Source organism: Physella acuta, unplaced genomic scaffold, assembly GCF_028476545.2.
Source record: "Physella acuta isolate Inbredline_101_S28 unplaced genomic scaffold, ASM2847654v3 ptg000672l, whole genome shotgun sequence".
Taxonomy (NCBI): domain Eukaryota; kingdom Metazoa; phylum Mollusca; class Gastropoda; family Physidae; genus Physella; species Physella acuta.
In genome coordinates, this window is record NW_026732191.1 from 383623 (window position 1) to 403190 (window position 19568).

The 19568-nt window shown below is 31.8% G+C and overlaps 1 protein-coding gene across 1 annotated transcript; it reads right to left on the reverse strand.

The window, feature by feature from the left end:
• Positions 1-121: 121 nt before the first annotated feature.
• LOC131949065 (uncharacterized) lies at positions 122-18428 on the reverse strand. Its single transcript, XM_059310830.1, has 19 exons — positions 18345-18428; positions 17355-17418; positions 16827-17040; positions 15572-15730; positions 14694-14816; positions 13233-13306; positions 12616-12717; positions 11909-12096; positions 9984-10135; positions 7676-7792; positions 6469-6640; positions 5791-5887; positions 4561-4617; positions 4152-4221; positions 3409-3506; positions 1050-1187; positions 580-681; positions 382-466; positions 122-247 (listed from the first exon to the last, which is right to left on the reverse strand). The coding sequence occupies exons 1-19, from the start codon at positions 18348-18350 to the stop codon at positions 151-153; spliced, it is 2115 nt and encodes a 704-aa protein (XP_059166813.1). The 5' UTR covers positions 18351-18428; the 3' UTR covers positions 122-150.
• Between the last annotated feature and the right edge of the window lie 1140 nt (positions 18429-19568).

Genomic DNA, 19568 nt, shown 5'->3' on the forward strand with positions numbered 1-19568 from the left:
ACTGACGGGGAAATGAGTTAAATAAAAGCTTGTAAAAATAAAAACACGAAGTGACATCATGAGAATAATGCTTGTGCTTCAAAATAAATGTTTTAAAACCCAAAACAGATTATGTGTTTAAAATGAACTTTATCTCCTTGTAAACCGTGATTAGACATCAGTCACTACTTGTTCTGTGACCGTGTATTCTTTAGAAGACACACGCTTTACTGTCACAACAACATCTGGCTTCTTCTCCAAGCGTAGCCTGAAGAAATTAGAAAATTGTAATATTTTTATCGGTTGAATATAGATTTAATATTTATAAATGCATAATAAGGTTTAAATCTAAATTTAAAAAGAAAAACAGAGGAAATATTTAATGCTACAAGTGAAACCTACCTACTCATACAGAAACCATACAAGGTCCCCAAAAGCAGAACGAGGAATATGTAGTACACAACAGCTGATAAACCCACATCGTATACTGTAAAAACATAAAACCTTTTGTAAATAATTGTACATAAACACGCATGTACTGAACAACATTGAGCACAAATACAAAAGCAAAAATATGTGCACCGAAGAACAACGACATACTTGCAGGACATATTCCTTGCACTCGTTCAATGCAGTCTCGTCCATTACACTTCTCGAGACATGAATGTTTACACGCGTGACCGTAGGTCAATTCAGGACAAGCTGGGAAATAATTTCATCACGTTAGATTAAGCGCCTTTGTTATACCTAAACGAATATTGTTGTGATATACTAAAAATATTCTAGCCGGAAAAACAAATGCATGCGCACTGGAGAGAAACTAATGCCTTCTTTCGCGGGGATGATTTTTATGGTACTTTGCATGCGTGAGTTAACAAATAAACCACAGAACCCTAGCCCTAAACCTCACCCTACCATAACCCTAGCCTTAACACTATCCCTAACCCTAGCGCAGCTATTAAGGTCACAAAGCATGTGCAGAACTATTGAGTTTCGTACTTTCTGCGAAATTTTTTTTCCGAGGAGTCACTTCTAAAAACAATGGTTTGCCTACTAGTCTAGATACTTACGTGCTGTACATTTTTCTCCCGTCCACCCATTTAAACACGGCTGACACTTTCCTGTAATTAGATTACATGTTCCTGTTCCTGCACAATGTCCACATGCAATCTCACAGTAGCGTCCATACTTTCCAACCGGGCAAGGTGCTAAAGGTAAACATATGACAATTCTTTTGTTACCGCAGTGTTCATTGTTTTTTGTACTCGATCGCTTCAAGTAGGCTACTTTCTATTACAAAAAAAAACATTAACTAAATTATCGACGATGTTTTTGATACCTGTTTTCGTCTTTCATTTTGAAGATAATTTCAAGTAAATTTCAAAACATGTTAAAACAATTTAAATTTGAATAGCTGAGCAGGCTACATTCTATTACATTTAAAACAAAAACATATTTATTAACTAAATTATTATCGAGGATAATTTTGAATTGATTTGTGTTAAATTAGTATGTGTTATTAAGCCATGGGTATAATATCATATTTATTTAGTCTCATTTTATGGCAAAGTACTTGTGGATACTGTAAATGTATGAGTGTTTAATCATTTCGCCTATAGCGAGTTGTCAAAATAGTATGAATAGAATTTGAAAAACATTTTATTTGGTCATATTTCGATGAACGATTTTTTTAATGCTAACTAATAAAAAATGGCAAAGTCTTCAACAGAATATTATTAAACAGAATGAAGGAAGCAATAGATCCCCAGCTTCGAGATCAACAGGCGGGCTTTAGGAAGGAAAGGTCATGCATAGACCAAATTGCTACCCTGCGCATCATCATTGAACAGACCCAAGAGTGGAACTCATCTCTCTATATTAATTTCATAGACTATGAGAAGGCCTTTGATAGCCTGGATAGGCAGTCAATGTGGAAATTGCTGAGACACTACGGGGTGCCACAGAAAATAGTCAACATTATTATGTCTTCATATGAAGGTCTCAAATGTAGAGTAGTGCATGGCCAACAGACTACAGAGGCCTTCCCAGTACGGACTGGAGTAAGGCAGGGTTGCCTACTTTCACCATTCCTGTTCCTATTGGCCATAGACTGGGTTATGAAGATGTCAACAGAGAAAACGCGAAACTGAATACAGTGGACATTGTGGAGCCAGCTGGATGACCTGGACTTTGCTGACGACCTGGCCCTCCTTTCTCACACACAACAGCAAATGCAGGATAAAACCAACAGGGTTGCAAATTTTTCTACAAGCCTGGGTCTGAACATCCACAGAGGGAAAAGTAAAGTTCTCAAAGTCAATGCATCAAACAACAACCCTATAACACTGGCAGAAGAAGCCCTAGAAGAAGTGGATAGATTCACCTACCTTGGAAGTATTGTTGATAAGCAGGGTGGGACAGAAGCAGACATAAAAATAAGGACGGGTAAGGCAAGAGCAGTCTTCAACCAACTAAAAAATGTTTGGGGTTCGGGAGATTTAACCCTTAGAATAAAAATCCGGATCTTCAACACACTAGTAAAACCTGTTTTACTCTATGGAGCCGAGACATGGAGAATAACTGCTATAAATAAGAAGAAAATACAATCATTTATAAACGCATGTCTCAGAAAGATCCTGCGAATTCGCTGGCCTAAAACCATCAGAAATGATGTTCTATGGCAACGGACAAATCAACTGCCATTGGAAGTAGAGATCCTCCAGAGAAAATGGAAATGGATTGGCCACACACTCAGGAAGCCTGTATCCAGCATAACAAGACAGGCCCTCACCTGGAATCCACAAGGCAGGAGGAAGAGAGGCAGACCAAGAAAGACCTGGAGACGTGACCTGGAAGAAGACACCAAGAAGATTGGATACACCTGGGGACAGTTGGAGAGACTAGCCCTGGACAGAGACGTCTGGAAAGCTCTTGTCAGCGGCCTATGTCCCAGTAGGGACGACAGGCAAACATGACATGAACATGACATGAATAAAAAATGGGTATTCTCAGATAATATTTTAAAATTATCCGTGAATGTTTCGTGGCACGATCACATCCACAGGAGTGAGGCGTGGGGATGGTGGTGTGGGATAAGAAAGAACAGGCGGGCTATGTGACAAATGTGACACCTTATTTTTTTCAACTTTAAAAGTGTTTTTAATATTGAATCATACCGTTTTCTTCATTTTAAATTACTATTTGTGTGCGAATTACAATTTAGAATTTTTTAAAAAAAATTTAATTTTGACCCAGGGCATTTAATAATTTAGAAAGTAACTTGCGTTTCGAAAGAGACAAAAATAGCTCTTTATATAGAGATTACGTTAAAAGCGACATCTATCTTAGCATGGAATTTAAAAAGTGTTACGCTATGGAGTAAGTGTAAATGTCTAAAAATTTCTAAGAAGGATACAAAGCACTACACACTCATCCTACAGACACGACATTTTTCATTGTTACTCTCTTCCGCATATCCCATACATCTCATCCCTTCGTATTGTGGAGCTGGGTTTTCACATAATCGACTGGAATAAAAGTTGTTTTTTTCACATAAATTGACTAAAAATAAAATTGATTTTGTTCACATGATCGAATGAATTTTATTTTTATTAATATGATTAATCAAAAAACATGTTGTTTTTTTCACAAAGACGACTGAAAAAAAGTTTTTATTTCCCATAAAAGATTGAACATTTTTTTTAAAATATAAAATACAATGAGAATCAAGTTATGTTTCAACAATTTTAAAAAAAAATACAATAATGAATACGTTCAAATAATCAGCTTTAAGAAACATTAAAAATATATTAGACTTACACAACTTCAGAACAGTCATGCAGATGAAAAATTAATGTACTCTGCTTAAAAAATATTCACAATCAAAACATGCTGAACATGAATAAACGAAAAACACAAGATATTTTCGTAGTTACGAAATTAAAACAGCATTGTAAATCGTGCACCTAAATAAAATAATAGTTAAGTCTCAAATGTGGTCCAGTATTAACTGTTTCGCTTTTAATATTACTTACCTACAACGAAAACGAGATGAAATCAATACGGTGTGTGCTATCGTATTCTTTAAATATCCCAGCTAAAACATCATAGGGTCGTTTTTCTGGTACTCTTTTACAACATACAACGTGTATCCATTAAACTACAATGATTACCTTCTCTTCGAAAATGTTTCGTTACACTCTAAACAGATAAATTCACTCCATTCACCCCAACCTCCGTCCTCTATAATTAAAAAAACGTTAAGATTACTTCATTAGTTGTGTTGTTCGTACTTTAATCCATTTGCTTTTTATTTGTTTTTTAAAGACATATATCTAATATCTAATATCTAATATATATATATACATATATATATATATATATATATATATATATATATATATATATATATATATATATATATATATATATATATATATATATATACAGAGAAAGAGTTTTGGCGTGGTATATCTATATACTATCAAATGCATATTTATTTTTAATCAAACACACTTTGTTTAATTTAATACGTTAAATATTTACGGTTTGTTTAATCGAATACGTTAAATATTTACAAACCTGCTTTTCCTCTTGTTACATCTTCTCCTATCTTATTATCTCCGTCTAGGTCGTTATCTGTCAGCACATTCAAATACAATTTCAATTTTGTAAAAATAATATTTGCTTGAAAAAAAATTAAATTAAGCATCCACATGTAATTTATTTCTCGGTATACTGTATAATAACTATGTAATTTATAAAGAAATTCGTCTTAAATTCTATAAATTATAACAAATAATTAACAATTAAAGAATATTTTATGGCATATGATTTTATCATAACGCACTCAGACAATACATTCATCAGGTAAACGTTAACGCTCTAGTTAACTGATAGGGTCTGACCAAAAAGCAAAGTGACCTCTGACCTCGACAACCTCCAGATTTGTTTTGTTTTTTCCATCCACATACATCGTAGTAATTTTCTAAGAGGCTCTAACATCTAGACATATAGACATGACAACATGTCTATATGTAGACATATGGGCAGACATCAAGACAATTTAGACACTTAGATAAATAATGATCTAGACATCTAAACACATACACACATAGACATACAGATATCTAGACGTATAAACATCTAGAAAGACATCTAGTTATCTAGACATATATAAATCTGGATATGTAGTTATCTAAATATCTAGACTTCTAGACGTATAGACAGACATATTGAAAGACATATTGACAGATATATAGAGATACATTAATATACAAATAGACAGACATCTAGACATATTATTTCACAAAATACATATTTCGAGACTTCTGACTAAAGTTTAGACATCTAGATATCATACGTCACACAATAATAAACGTCTAGCCATTATGAAGCTTAACATCTTTACTTCAGACATCTAGGTATCAGACCGCTAGACATCTAGACATCATACTTTTAGACGCCGAACATCAGACGTTTAGATATTAGAGATCTGTACATTACACATATAGACATCTGTCATCTAGACATCTTGACATAAGATATCTATAGAGGCGTAGCGACCCTTCCCGGGGACAAATTTTCGATTTGAACTCTCCTCAAAATCCCCCCCCCCCCCTCCTCAAACTTTTGATTTGCAGCTCTTAAAACACTATTTAACACTCGAATAAATCACTTAATTAAGTGGAATTATCATTTTTCTCTATATATTTTGCTATTTTTTGCGTTGGTGTCACCCCCTAAATGGTGTCACCTGGTGCGGTCCGAACCCCCCCCCCCATCGCTACGTCTCTGGATATCTATAAATACTTGGAAGATCTTCGTCCACCAGCTTATCGCAGTCGTTGTCCATTCTGTCCCCAGGTTTCATAGGTATACGACCCATAGCCAAGTGGTTTACCTTGCACTAGGAAAACATGGTCTCAATTAACACATGGTTTTAAAGCGTGCATAACTCTAAATCAAACATTACGTAAATTGTCTTAAAACATTCGTATCCGGTGAGAAAACATGACGTAAGTTATTATGTAAAAAGAATTATAAATCGTCTATATCAGGTTGGAAATTATTGTTTGCAATTCATATTGCTTTTTATAGATAAATACATATAAAAAATAAAACGTAAATCGAACATTGTCTGATTGCCTGTTATAAGATTTTCAAAAAAGGAAGTATTTCTTAGGTTTTGTCACAACATGTTGTTACTATAGTTGTATCAACGTTTCTAGAGAACTCAGACAAACTGGTTTATTTAGGACTGTGTTAAAACGGCATCGTAATAATATTTATTATCAACATGGAAATAATAACTTTACTTTCAATAAATAACAATACCTAGTGAACTTTTCAGATAAAAGAACATTGGTACAGATTTAGGTTTATGAAACAAATTCGGTTAATCGAGTCAACAAACAAGAATAAAGTTAGCTTTCCGATTATTGTATTCAAGTCTTGTGTTAAATAACGTGTTTTTGAATGAAATTTCACCTCGTCTTTGACTACATATCCCACATTATGTAAGAATGTGCCGCCATCTTTCCAGCCATACAGGTAGAGTCCGAAGTTTTCGTGTTTGGTCGAGTAAGCTGAATGCCAGCCGGGTGAGATTTGCAAATACCTCACTTGGTACGTGGTTGTACTCACATCAGACACTATAGCTCTAGAAAAAAAGCCACTTTACTTAAAAAAAATTGTTTTCACACTGTGTCTACTTTCTAGTGATGATTTATCAAACGTTTTTTTTGGCTTAAATAGCAGAACATTAGAAGATTTTAGTTGAATATTTTTTGTGATTTTCTATTAAAATCTTTCATACTTGTATAGTTTTATATATATATATATATATATATATATATATATATATATATATATATATATATATATATATATATATATATGTATATTTATATTTATATATATATATATATATATATATATATATATATATATATATATATATATATATATATATATATATATATATATATATATATATATATAAATATATATATATATATATATATATATATATATATATATATATATATATATATTACATATATATATTGTGTCTAAAGAAAGAAAATACAACACCAATAAACTACTCTACTTGCTCTGACATGAAGTTGAACACATCTATAGCGTCAAAGCTTACTTATTTTTTGTGATTTTCTATTAAAATCTTTCATACTTGTATAGTTTTATATATATATATATATATATATATATATATATATATATATATATATATATATATATATATATATATATATATATATATGTATATTTATATTTATATATATATATATATATATATATATATATATATATATATATATATATATATATATATATATATATATATATATATATATATATATATATATAAATATATATATATATATATATATATATATATATATATATATATATATATATATATATATATTACATATATATATTGTGTCTAAAGAAAGAAAATACAACACCAATAAACTACTCTACTTGCTCTGACATGAAGTTGAACACATCTATAGCGTCAAAGCTTACTTCCTAAATCCGGTAACAACCCTATCTAGCCTAAAACATCAACAAGTAACTTTCGTATCTAGCCTAAGTATCTTGTAATCTTCGTCCAACCCATCTAGTATCAGTCGCCCCTTGAATAATTTGAGTTTAAGTTCCCAACACTTACTTGTAGCTTAAAGTACGCACGTCATCAACTAAAATATCGGGATATGTGTCTTTTTCAGCAATCATAATCAGAAAAATTCTCATGGGTCCTAAACTTGAATTACTGGGCAAGGGTACACTGATGAGAGAAAGAGCAACAACGTCAAAGGGGGCGATGCAGTCGGATCGATATTCTGATACTGAAATAATCAGGATAGTTATCATGTTACCTACGTCATAATTAAATAACCACTGACCCTTACCCTAAACTTAGCCCTAACCGCCTTAACCACTAATCAACAACTGTAAACATGTACAAGATATTGATCGTAATTTTAAAAAAAAATGAGTGTACTTATAATACCCACTCGAAAACATGATTAATGCAATGCATGATTTTTTAAAAATCGTTGGGAAAAAAATAGCAATTCTTTTGTTTGGTATATGCAGAATACAATGTAGAAAAACATCATTTTTAAATTTTAAATGAACTTTAAATACATTTTAATTGTTGCATGTTTACAACAATATGCAGTGAGGTGATAGTTTTTAAAACAGTTTTTGTTCTTATTACAACAAAGATATACAATGCACTTGTCGCACACTGTTTGAGCATGATGTGTATTTGCACCTGTCATTGCACTATTCCACGAGACTTAGTGTCCACACTGGTCTGGGAGATTCAGGGTCCACACTGGTCCTGGAAATGCAGGGTCCTCAATGGTCCTGGAGATCCAGGGTCCCCTCTGGTCATAGAAATCCAGGGTCCCCTCTGGTAATGGAGATCCAGGGTCCACACTGGTCCAGGAGATCCAGGGTCCACACTTTTCCTGGAGATCCAAGTTCCACTCTGGTCCTGGAGATTCAGGGTTTACACTCATCTAACATATTCAGGGTCCACATTGATCCAGGAGATTCATGGTCCACTCTGGTCCCGGAGATTCAGGGTCCACTCTAGTCCAGGAGATTCAGGGTTCACACTGGTTCGGGATATCCAGGGTCCACACTGGTTCTAGAGATCCAGGGTATAAGCTGGTCCAGGAGATTAAGGGTCCACTCTGGTCCCGGAGATTCAGGGTTCACACTGGTCCAGGATATCCAGGGTCCACATAGGTCCAGAAGATCCAGGAAGATACTCTGGATCACAAAGAGCATCTTCTTCAGATAATTCTTCACCTTCACTCAAGTCATCTATTTCACTAAGGTTATCTGCTATGTATTGCAGTTCATGCTGTATAAGAATCTCCATTTTATTTCTTAATGATTTTGCTGAAACTAGAAGAAAAACAAGGTACTAAATAATCACCAATGCTGATGTATAAAGTAAAAAAAAATTAGTGCAACAGTAGGTCAACATGCATAACGTTGCAGTACTGCAACCAACGTGTTTTGAAGATTTACAAATAAAATATTATTTAATTTTCAAACAACACATACAATATGTAATACATACCTTAGGTATTCAGAAATATATTTTTTTAAATTCCAAAACAAGTTTATTCGACGTTGATGAACTTTAAAACGCCAACCAAAAAATGCTGAGATAGAAAACACTGTGACCATGCACACATTTGAGATAGGCTTGGTGGTAAAACAAATTTAGGTCACTTAGACATGCGCAAGATATAGGTTACCATTGTAGCAGTGAAACAACACGATGCACAGAATTAAACATGTTTTGGCTAATGATTTATGGGAAGGTAACTTGTATGTTGCATATCTGTAGCCATAAGCATTTAATGGTTAATTCAGATATTTGTTATCAATCTTACTAGAGTACTAACTATCGACTTATAAAATCCTCTTTAGGCAGGGACCATGCTGGACACCACTTAAACACGCCGATATGACCCTCCCTCACTCTATAGGCATATCACTACGACCGCCGCCCCCCCCCCCCCCTTACCAGTCTGGTGAGCTGTGGTTCACGTCAAATGTTTGCAAACGTAGAGCAGGGTCGAATTAGTGAATGATATTAGGGGCAGATTATGTAGTTTTAAACGATTTGAAACTAAAGGGAGGTAATAACAAGTTCTGCTTGATATTTTCATTGTCGTCTGTAAACTGCCGTCACTGACGGCTGCTTTCCCGATGTGGGGGGGGGGGGGGGGGGGTGAAGATAATCGTCCGTATGCTTACGGCGCGGGTCAGCTCGAATAGCGTAACTAATCAAATCACTGACATAAAACCGTTGCTAAAAATAACTGACTCATCCTACCCACTCTAAATCATGACTTATGCATGTATTTTAAAAATAAAATTGAATTACTTCTTTAAAAAAAGACTGACTAGGCTATTAACCATATAGCATAAGTGACCAAACCACTGACCTGAACGCGTAGCTAAAGTAGAATAACTCAACAGGAACCAGCCAAGCTAAAGCCATGCTTGACTTACAGTCCTTTCCCCTTCCAATATAGTAGCATGACACGCGGTTGCCGGAAGTTTTAATGTGTAATGGGTAATCAAAATCTAAAACGATCTGAAATTAAAATGTCACAACCACTATCTAGCCATATTCGGCATTTTATTTTTCTTAAATAATACATTATTGAATAGAGTTTCTTAAAAAATAATTAGTTAATTTCGTTTTTTTGTTTTAACTCGATACTCCTAATTTTACTTTCTTTGTTTTCTTTATATTAAGCTGATCAGTAATTTAAAGGGAAAAAAACGATGAAAGTAAAAGCTAGAAGAGTTATCCAATAATTTTCAGAAGATCTCTTTCATGGTTGAATAGATTGTGAGGAATGATACAATAAATTCGAGATACTGCTCACTGTGCAATCTCATAGGCCTACCATTTTAACCTTCTATTAATGGAACATAGTGAAACACTGAATACAATATCATTTTAACAAAATAGTATAAATTATTTGACTTGATAGATACGTGGTATGTTCAGAAGAGAGTGTTTAGGAGCTGCTATGTATGTAAAGAGGGGGGGGTAGTTTAATATTGTACATGCTGAAATAGTAGTGTATATGGCGTATTGCAGCCAATACCATATGTGTTTTTGTTTGTCTGTAACTCGATATAATTAATATACTAAGATAGATAGACATGATTCAATTATTTTTAACAAAGCTACTCAAATTTGATGTAAATTAGAGTATTTCTTTGTCTTCTTCTGCGTTCTTTATTTTAGTATGGGGAGAGATCCCTTCCAACACAATTAAGTATACGTGTCAAATGGTTATGCACAATTGAGGCCATTGGCTCCGATTTCTGCCTGCTTTTCTTTTTGGATTTGCTTCCATTGCCTTTGTCCAACCAAGAACAAACTACAAGTTGTCTCTCCTAGAAAAGTGGCTGTCCCCAGCTAACGAGCCTCAACTGCCCGATTCGTCTACTGATTTATTTCATGTTGCGTCATGAAATATCATTTGGAGCAACCGAAAAAATTGAAAATGTAATTTTAATCATAAATTTTATTATGATTGTATTCTTCTTGTTTTAAAAACTGTAATCTGACTACTTTTGCATTTAATAAACTTTCATTATTAATTTAGAGTAAGACCGCGTCTGATTGTACACAGCAATCCTATTAGACGCGCTCTGTTTTCCCCGTGGCCATGCCTCGACGGGGTGAGCTTTCAGTTTTAAAACTTTCTGATTTAGTCAATTGTGGCCTGTTTTGAGCCTGAAAACTAGATGTTGGTCTTGGCGTGTTCATGTGTAATATTCGTCATCGTTTGAGTAATTTGGGATCGTGTAAGACCATAATTTGGATTATATTCTTTTCATGATTCTTTTGATTTATTTTAGATATAAGGAGATAGGTGTGGTGCCATAGGCACATTGAAAAAAAATATTCTCAGAACACACTGATGTTACGCTTTTCAATTTTTTTTTTTTTGCTTTTACGGTATGAAAAGTTATATCTCTTACGTGATACTATAAAAATATTTTATTTTTGTATATTTTCATTGCATCGTATTGGGAGAATAAGTAACAAGCGGTTGTCCGACTCTGAGGGTTTGTATATCTGTGTAACAAAGAGTGATACTGAGGAAGGGCAGGTAGTGTAGGCTATTTTTAGAATAGTGTGATGTTGATGTTTTGAGCTTAGCATTATATAAAGCTCTTTTTTTTTAAATAAAATATTTTGTATAGAAACACACATATTATATGCGTTAAACGATTACAGTTTCACATGTGAATACATGGCTAGAGCAACGCCTAGCCGATAACGGGTAGTAATGTAATAAAAGTAGGAACTCACTGCAACACAACACACTTTACGTGACAATACCTTTCTGCGTTCACCATCCTTTAGATACAATGTTTGTTCTCCATTGATTACAATAGTAACGTCCTTAGCCCACATGACTGATATTATTAACTCATCATAGATAGTTGTTAATTCCATTTTCGCCATTTTGTTCCTATTAAAGACCACAAATTCCATCGGAGTTTCATAATCAGGATAGTAGCCGCTCTCTGTAACAATACGATATAATAAAAGTCGGATTATTTTTCAACTGTATAAGAGTAAGACATATATTTTATACCATTGAACCTGACGGAAAAACGCGTGTCGAAAATTCACACTCACAACAGAAGCGTGGCGATATAAATTGGTGCAAAGGGCAAACTTTTAGTTTCGCGCTTCCTCATAACAATGGCCGTAATGGAATCTTTCTGCTCATACTGAACATTTATTTGTTCAATATTTGAAATGTTAAATGGACAATATTAGCCGAACATTTTAAAACAACTTGAATACCTTCAATTACATTTTTAAATGAATACATGTGTTATGAATATTAATAATGGTACAAGTTGTATGCATATATATATATATTTAAATATATATATATATATATATATATATATATATATATATATATATATATATATATATATATATACATATATATATATATATAAATTAATGTATATAAACATATTAATATTACGTGTGAGGAAGTAAATCTAAAACATGCTGAAAATACTAACCTATAAAAGGAAAATTCGTTTTTTCTAATTCACAATTGAAATGAAAGAATGTCCCACATGTCACAACGATTACTCCAAAGACTCCGAACGCTCTGAGATATACTAGAAAATAAACATGTTAGAATGGAATCATATTTTTAATCATCAGATGATGAACGTTTAGTATCGACCATTCACAAAAAGCAAATAGTTTTCACCCACAAATCAGACTTTAAATTATACTTGAACGATGCATTTTACGTGATCTAACTTTCAAGTCATGTATATATATATATATATATATATATATATATATATATATATATATATATATATATATATATATATATATATATATATATATATATATATTGTACAATTGGAAGGCGACTAATCTAGAAGAAGCAAAATGTCCAAATTTCGGTTACCGGGCTTTGTGGTAACTTGGAAATCACTGGTTACAACCCTCATAAATTTTATTTCAATGTTTATCGTTCGTTTTCAACATATGCTACTATAAGGATTTTGTCTTACTTTTGAATGTCATAAAAAATTGAAAACAAAATATAACTTTCAGTTGATTGTTTAAAATGTGTTTCTTTTTAAAATTATAATAATTTAAATAAAAGGATACCCACCTCCACCATCCTGATCGTCTTTTATATATGAATCATAACCACAAATTCCAAAATCAAAAATTGCAAATTCTTTCCTAAAAAAATAATTTTCTTAACACAATATAAATAGAAATATAAATACAAATACAAATACAAATACAAATACAAATAAAAATACAAATACAAATACAAATACAAATACAAATACAAATAAAAATACAAATACAAATACAAATACAAATACAAATACAAATACAAATACAAATACAAATACAAATACAAATACAAATACAAATACAAATACAAATACAAATACAAATACAAATACAAATACAAATACAAATACAAATACAAATACAAATACAAATACAAATACAAATACAAATACAAATACAAATACAAATACAAATACAAATACAAATACAAATACAAATACAAATACAAATACAAATACAAATACAAATACAAATACAAATACAAATACAAATACAAATACAAATACAAATACAAATACAAATACAAATACAAATACAAATACAAATACAAATACAAATACAAATACAAATACAAATACAAATACAAATACAAATACAAATACAAATACAAATACAAATACAAATACAAATACAAATACAAATACAAATACAAATACAAATACAAATACAAATACAAATACAAATACAAATACAAATACAAATACAAATACAAATACAAATACAAATACAAATACAAATACAAATACAAATACAAATACAAATACAAATACAAATACAAATACAAATACAAATACAAATACAAATACAAATACAAATACAAATACAAATACAAATACAAATACAAATACAAATACAAATACAAATACAAATACAAATACAAATACAAATACAAATACAAATACAAATACAAATACAAATACAAATACAAATACAAATACAAATACAAATACAAATACAAATACAAATACAAATACAAATACAAATACAAATACAAATACAAATACAAATACAAATACAAATACAAATACAAATACAAATACAAATACAAATACAAATACAAATACAAATACAAATACAAATACAAATACAAATACAAATACAAATACAAATACAAATACAAATACAAATACAAATACAAATACCAATGCCAATGCCAATGCCAATGCAAATGCAAATGCAAATGCAAATGCAAATCCAAATGCAAATGCAAATGCAAATGCAAATGCAAATGTAAATCCAAATCCAAATCGAAATCCAAATCCAAATCCAAATCCAAATCCAAATCCAAATCCAAATCCAAATCCAAATCCAAACACAAACACAAACACAAACACAAACACAAACACAAACACAAACACAAACACAAACATAAAAATAAGTTACATTGAGATATATTAACATAGATATAAAAAGCAAAAAAAAAGTATAAGTAAACATGTAGCAACGATAACGTCCAAGATAAATATCACTAAAAAAACAAACTTACTCATTAACCTCCTGTATTTCTTTCGCGTGATAAGATCCCGTATCCATATTGTAGAGATAAAGAGTGATGCGCTTGTCATAATCGTTGGAAGCTGACATAACTAAGAGATGTCTTGCGTAGTTCCTAGAGGCATATACTCAAGTGACTTATGTTTATTGTAATCTATATATATATATATATATATATAAAGCAATGTATGTCTGTGTATCTGTGTGTCTGTCTGCCTTTTATGCATTACTACACCTTTCATCAGATCGCCATGAAACTTTGAGAGGTTGTTGAGAATATTTCTGGGGAGGCTTCTGCGAAAAAAAAATCTACTTCGCAGTGGTTGCGCCCCGGCAGGGCGCAATTTGTTTTTTCTCAATATGCGGCATATAGAAATAAAATTCAGTTGCGGTTTTTCGCCGCTTATCCGATGTCCATCAAACTTTGGTAAGTTCATTAAGTCACTCTCGGGAAGGGTTCTGTAATTTCGCAAGGTCGGCACCTAGAGAGTTTTACGCTATTTCTGATTTCCTAAAAATACGCATGTGAATTTATAAAGTACTAATAATATTCCGCACTATTATACATAGATTGTTTGGCGTTTACTTGGTGCGCAATTCTTTTTTTTTTTAATGTGTAAGTAAAAAAATAGATTAAAAATCATGTCTATATCCCGAGTTGCCATCCTCCGTTGTGTTATAAAAGAATATTCTAGAAAGTTTAGGGGAGATCAATACCGGTCTATTTATTTACACAATTTAAAATGGTTAAATATAGAAAGATAAGCTTAGTAACTAAGCTTGTGATATCTAAATTATTAGGTGAGGGTGAGGGAGATTTAAAGGGCATAAATTACATTAAAAAAAAACAGGAAATTTGTACGTATTTACCCGAACCAAGGGAGAAAAAAATCTGTATAGAAAGATTTCGCAGGTATCGCCAGCATGGAATCCATCCAGTAGCCTCTTCGTTTATCAAAGAACAGCACCGTAATAGTGAAATCGTATTCATACTTGGGGTTTTCAAATACAATCGATCTGTAATTCTCGCTGTTTTTATGTCAAATGTGTTGGGTAAGATATAATAATTAGACAATAACACATTATCGAAACAGCATTCATTTGTATATTATTTCATTAGTTCGTCCATTTATTCGTGCATTAGTTTATTTTTTCATTCGTTAATTCATTCATTCATTCATTTTGTCATTCGTTCATTCATTCATTCGTTCATACGTTGATTCGTTCAATTAATTTTTTTTTTCAAAATATCCATCTTTCAGTCATTCTATTGTTCAATAGATCAATAGTCCCTTCGTTAAAGTGCTAATTTTTAAAATTAGTATTTCGAAATAAATGTGAAAGTGAAGAAAAGTGTGGTTATGTCTTTTTTATATTTCTGTGGATGTTGGATTTGATTGTTGATCTACTACAATTTGAAAAAGGTGACGCATTAATGCATGTAAATTAACACATTAATGTGTGTATGAGTGTGTCTCAATGTGTGTATGTGTGTGTATATATATATATATATATATATATATATATATATATATATATACACATATATACTATTCACTGGTAAGTATGTGAATACGCATGTGTACATGTATTTAAAAAAAATTTCTTCTGGATGTATTTAATTTTTTACCCCCGCCCCATGCATGGATTAACATATAGATTATCACAATTCCCAACCAAAACGCTTTCTTCAGCCATATATATTGCAACGTTGAGTTGATGTAACTTCATCCCCCCTCCCCAGTCAACCCGACGGTGATTGCTTTAAACTGTGCTCAGATAATACTAACGATTTGTATCTATATTCGGTTATAAATACAGCTGGATTTTGCATGTTTTCTTTATCATTAGCAGGTTTACGTAATGGCATCACCAATCTCCCCTCCCCCCATCCACCGATTTCGGGATTCTTCCACTTTGTTCTTAAAAGACTAGTTGATTCACTCTAATTAATCATTTAATTAAGTGAAATTATCATTGTTCTGTATATATTTTGCTATTTTTCTCCTCGGTATCTCCCCCTCTAAATGGTGTCACGCGGTGCGGTCCATACCCACCCCCACCCTTTCTAGACGCTTATGCATACAGATTTTCTCATTATTTAATCTTATATTAAAAGTTTTACCTTAATGAAAGGTCAAGAGATTTTACAACCACTCTGTTTCTTGTTAAATACAAATCAGTTGGGTAAAACTTTTCTATATGTTTAGGTAGTTCTATTTTCTTTATCACACAGGAGACGTGAAAAGTCTCGTGGGACATCGTTACCAGATGAAATTCCGCTGTAGCTGAGATGTATCGCGGTACCCCCAGAATAAAATAACTACCATATGTACCTGCTGGTGAATGAAAAGGGCAACATAATATCCACAAACTAATACCATAAATACAGCAAATAATTATATATTTTAATACAATATATTTTCAATGGTAGATTATTTTCTGTGTGACTAAATTTCGATATATTGGTGACTTCTTAAATTATGTAAAATATCGTTTGACATTTCTTCTCTACATCTGGCCATTTTCTACTTCAGTATAATAATAATCTTTATATATGATATATTTGATTTGTGATTTTTCTATATTGAAATTAAGCTTTATTTCACAAATTTTACATCACACTAAAAAGATGTAATTAAAAGAATAATACCTCCATGTATAATTACCAATTGTTGTGTTAAAGTTGTCAAAATAAATACTAATTGATAAAGGAGCTGTAAATAAATATAAAAATATTGGTACATTAAATAAAATCATTTCAGTTCTATTGCATGAACTGAACAACATAGGCCACCCTAATTAGAGAACGCAAGGCTACATACTCAAGGCGTTAAAAAAAGTGGCATTTGCTCTATACCCAATCGACTAATTTCTCTATCGTAAGTCAGATACCCATCAGAGCTGGATTGACTCTGGGGCGCCCTCTGGACTCGAACCCCGGATCCGATATTAACTTCCGGAATAACAGACATGTGCAGTCGATTTTTAATGCTTGGAAATGAGGAGGGGGAGTAACAAAAACTATGACAATGCTTAAAGATAGCTCTAAAGCACATGTACCGTATTAAAAAAAAATAATTATTGTGTTAAATGATCCAGATATTCTAGATATTTTTAACCAACTTGCATAAATACAAAACAAAGTACTGAACTGTAGCTCATCAAGTGAGATCGGCACACACTACACAAGTCGCTGTTTGTCATGAATGCTAACATTGCGACACGTAGATGTATTCAAATTTATTTTTAGTTCTCCTTATGGTCAAACGTTTTAGTGAAAACTACGAGTAGTTTGGTTTGGAAATGTTAAAATAATTGTTTTTATCTATTTTTTTAATAAAGTAAGGTACAAAACATAAGGCGTCACACTCAAACGAGAACACAAGTTCCATGTCATTTTATTTCGTATTATATAGGTAACTAGACTAGGTCTATGTAAGTCTAGATATACTCTAGAATCTTGATATCGATATAGATCTAGGTCTAATATAATGTATTAGATCGCTGTTTATTATTTAGAGTTAGACAGACATAAAAGTTAAAAAGGAAGTACATAATTTTAAAACTGTCTTGTAACGTCAAACTTAATAAGACAATAATTAATATTAATAATTTAATATGCACCAATACATAGATATACCTCCATTTCAAAAGACCGTTGGTAAACAGTTTGTTTATTTAAGTTAATAAACCAAGTTGACTACTGTCAATGTCAGCCATTTTGTATACGCACCTTGATCCAGTGTCATAAATCTATATAGTTGTTTTTTTCGCACCTAAATTGACGCGCATGATAAAAACTGGATAGCTATCACCTTGTCACTCTCTTGTTTTACAATCTGAACTATCGTTGGGTATCTTTTATTGTACGTTATTCTAATTCCAAAAGACACTTGCCCAAATGCTGTTTGCACAAAGGCCTGTTTTCCTAAATAAATACTTGTCCGAATGCGATATTTACCCGAATGGACACTTGCCCGAATACGACAAATGCAGGAATGGACAAATACAGACATGACTTACTTTGAAACGAATCATAAGTAAAGGGCTGCAGCTAAAACTCTCAAAAAGGAAGGTTTATTGGATTGTCACATTTTTCAATGTCTTAATGAAGGACTGTATCCTGCTGTTTGATTTCGTAACCGGACTAACGGTAGATTTACACAATAAATGCAAGAGTATGTTGCACAACTGGTAACTCAATTTTCACCAAATTCTACCGCATTCCTTTACAATGACAATGTAATAATATATTATTTTCAATACAGTACTGCCATGTTAGTTAAATAATAAATTTTAAAACGTACAGGTCTTGTGAATTTTTTTTGAAAACTACTATACTTATAAGTTTTAAGTAAATGATATGAAATGAAAATTCTTTTTTTATCAATTTTGTTTTATAACAAACATTTTTGTACAAAATCACGATCAGACAGTAACACAAAATCGTGCCGAAATTTTAATAAAATGTTAGATAGTACTTATCCTTCTTAAGATCATACAGTGACACTTCACACATGATCAGATTCAAAATATTTTTAAAAAAAAAATTATTTTTGACACACGACTCTAACATCAACGGTACAAGTAATGGTAAAAAAATTATAGACATTATATAAGTACATTTTTATAATTTAAAACTTGCGTTTGGTCAATTATTATAGACATTATATGACTACATTTTTATAATTTAAAACTTGTGTTTCGTCAAATATTATTATTATTACATTTTTTTCATAATTTTAAAACTTGTAATTGGTCAAATATTACAGAGATGATGTATGGCCCCAGACTTTAAACTTTTAAAACCTGTGTGTGTTTAGTCAAACATTATAGACTTGATATGTCTGGTTGCAACCCTTAA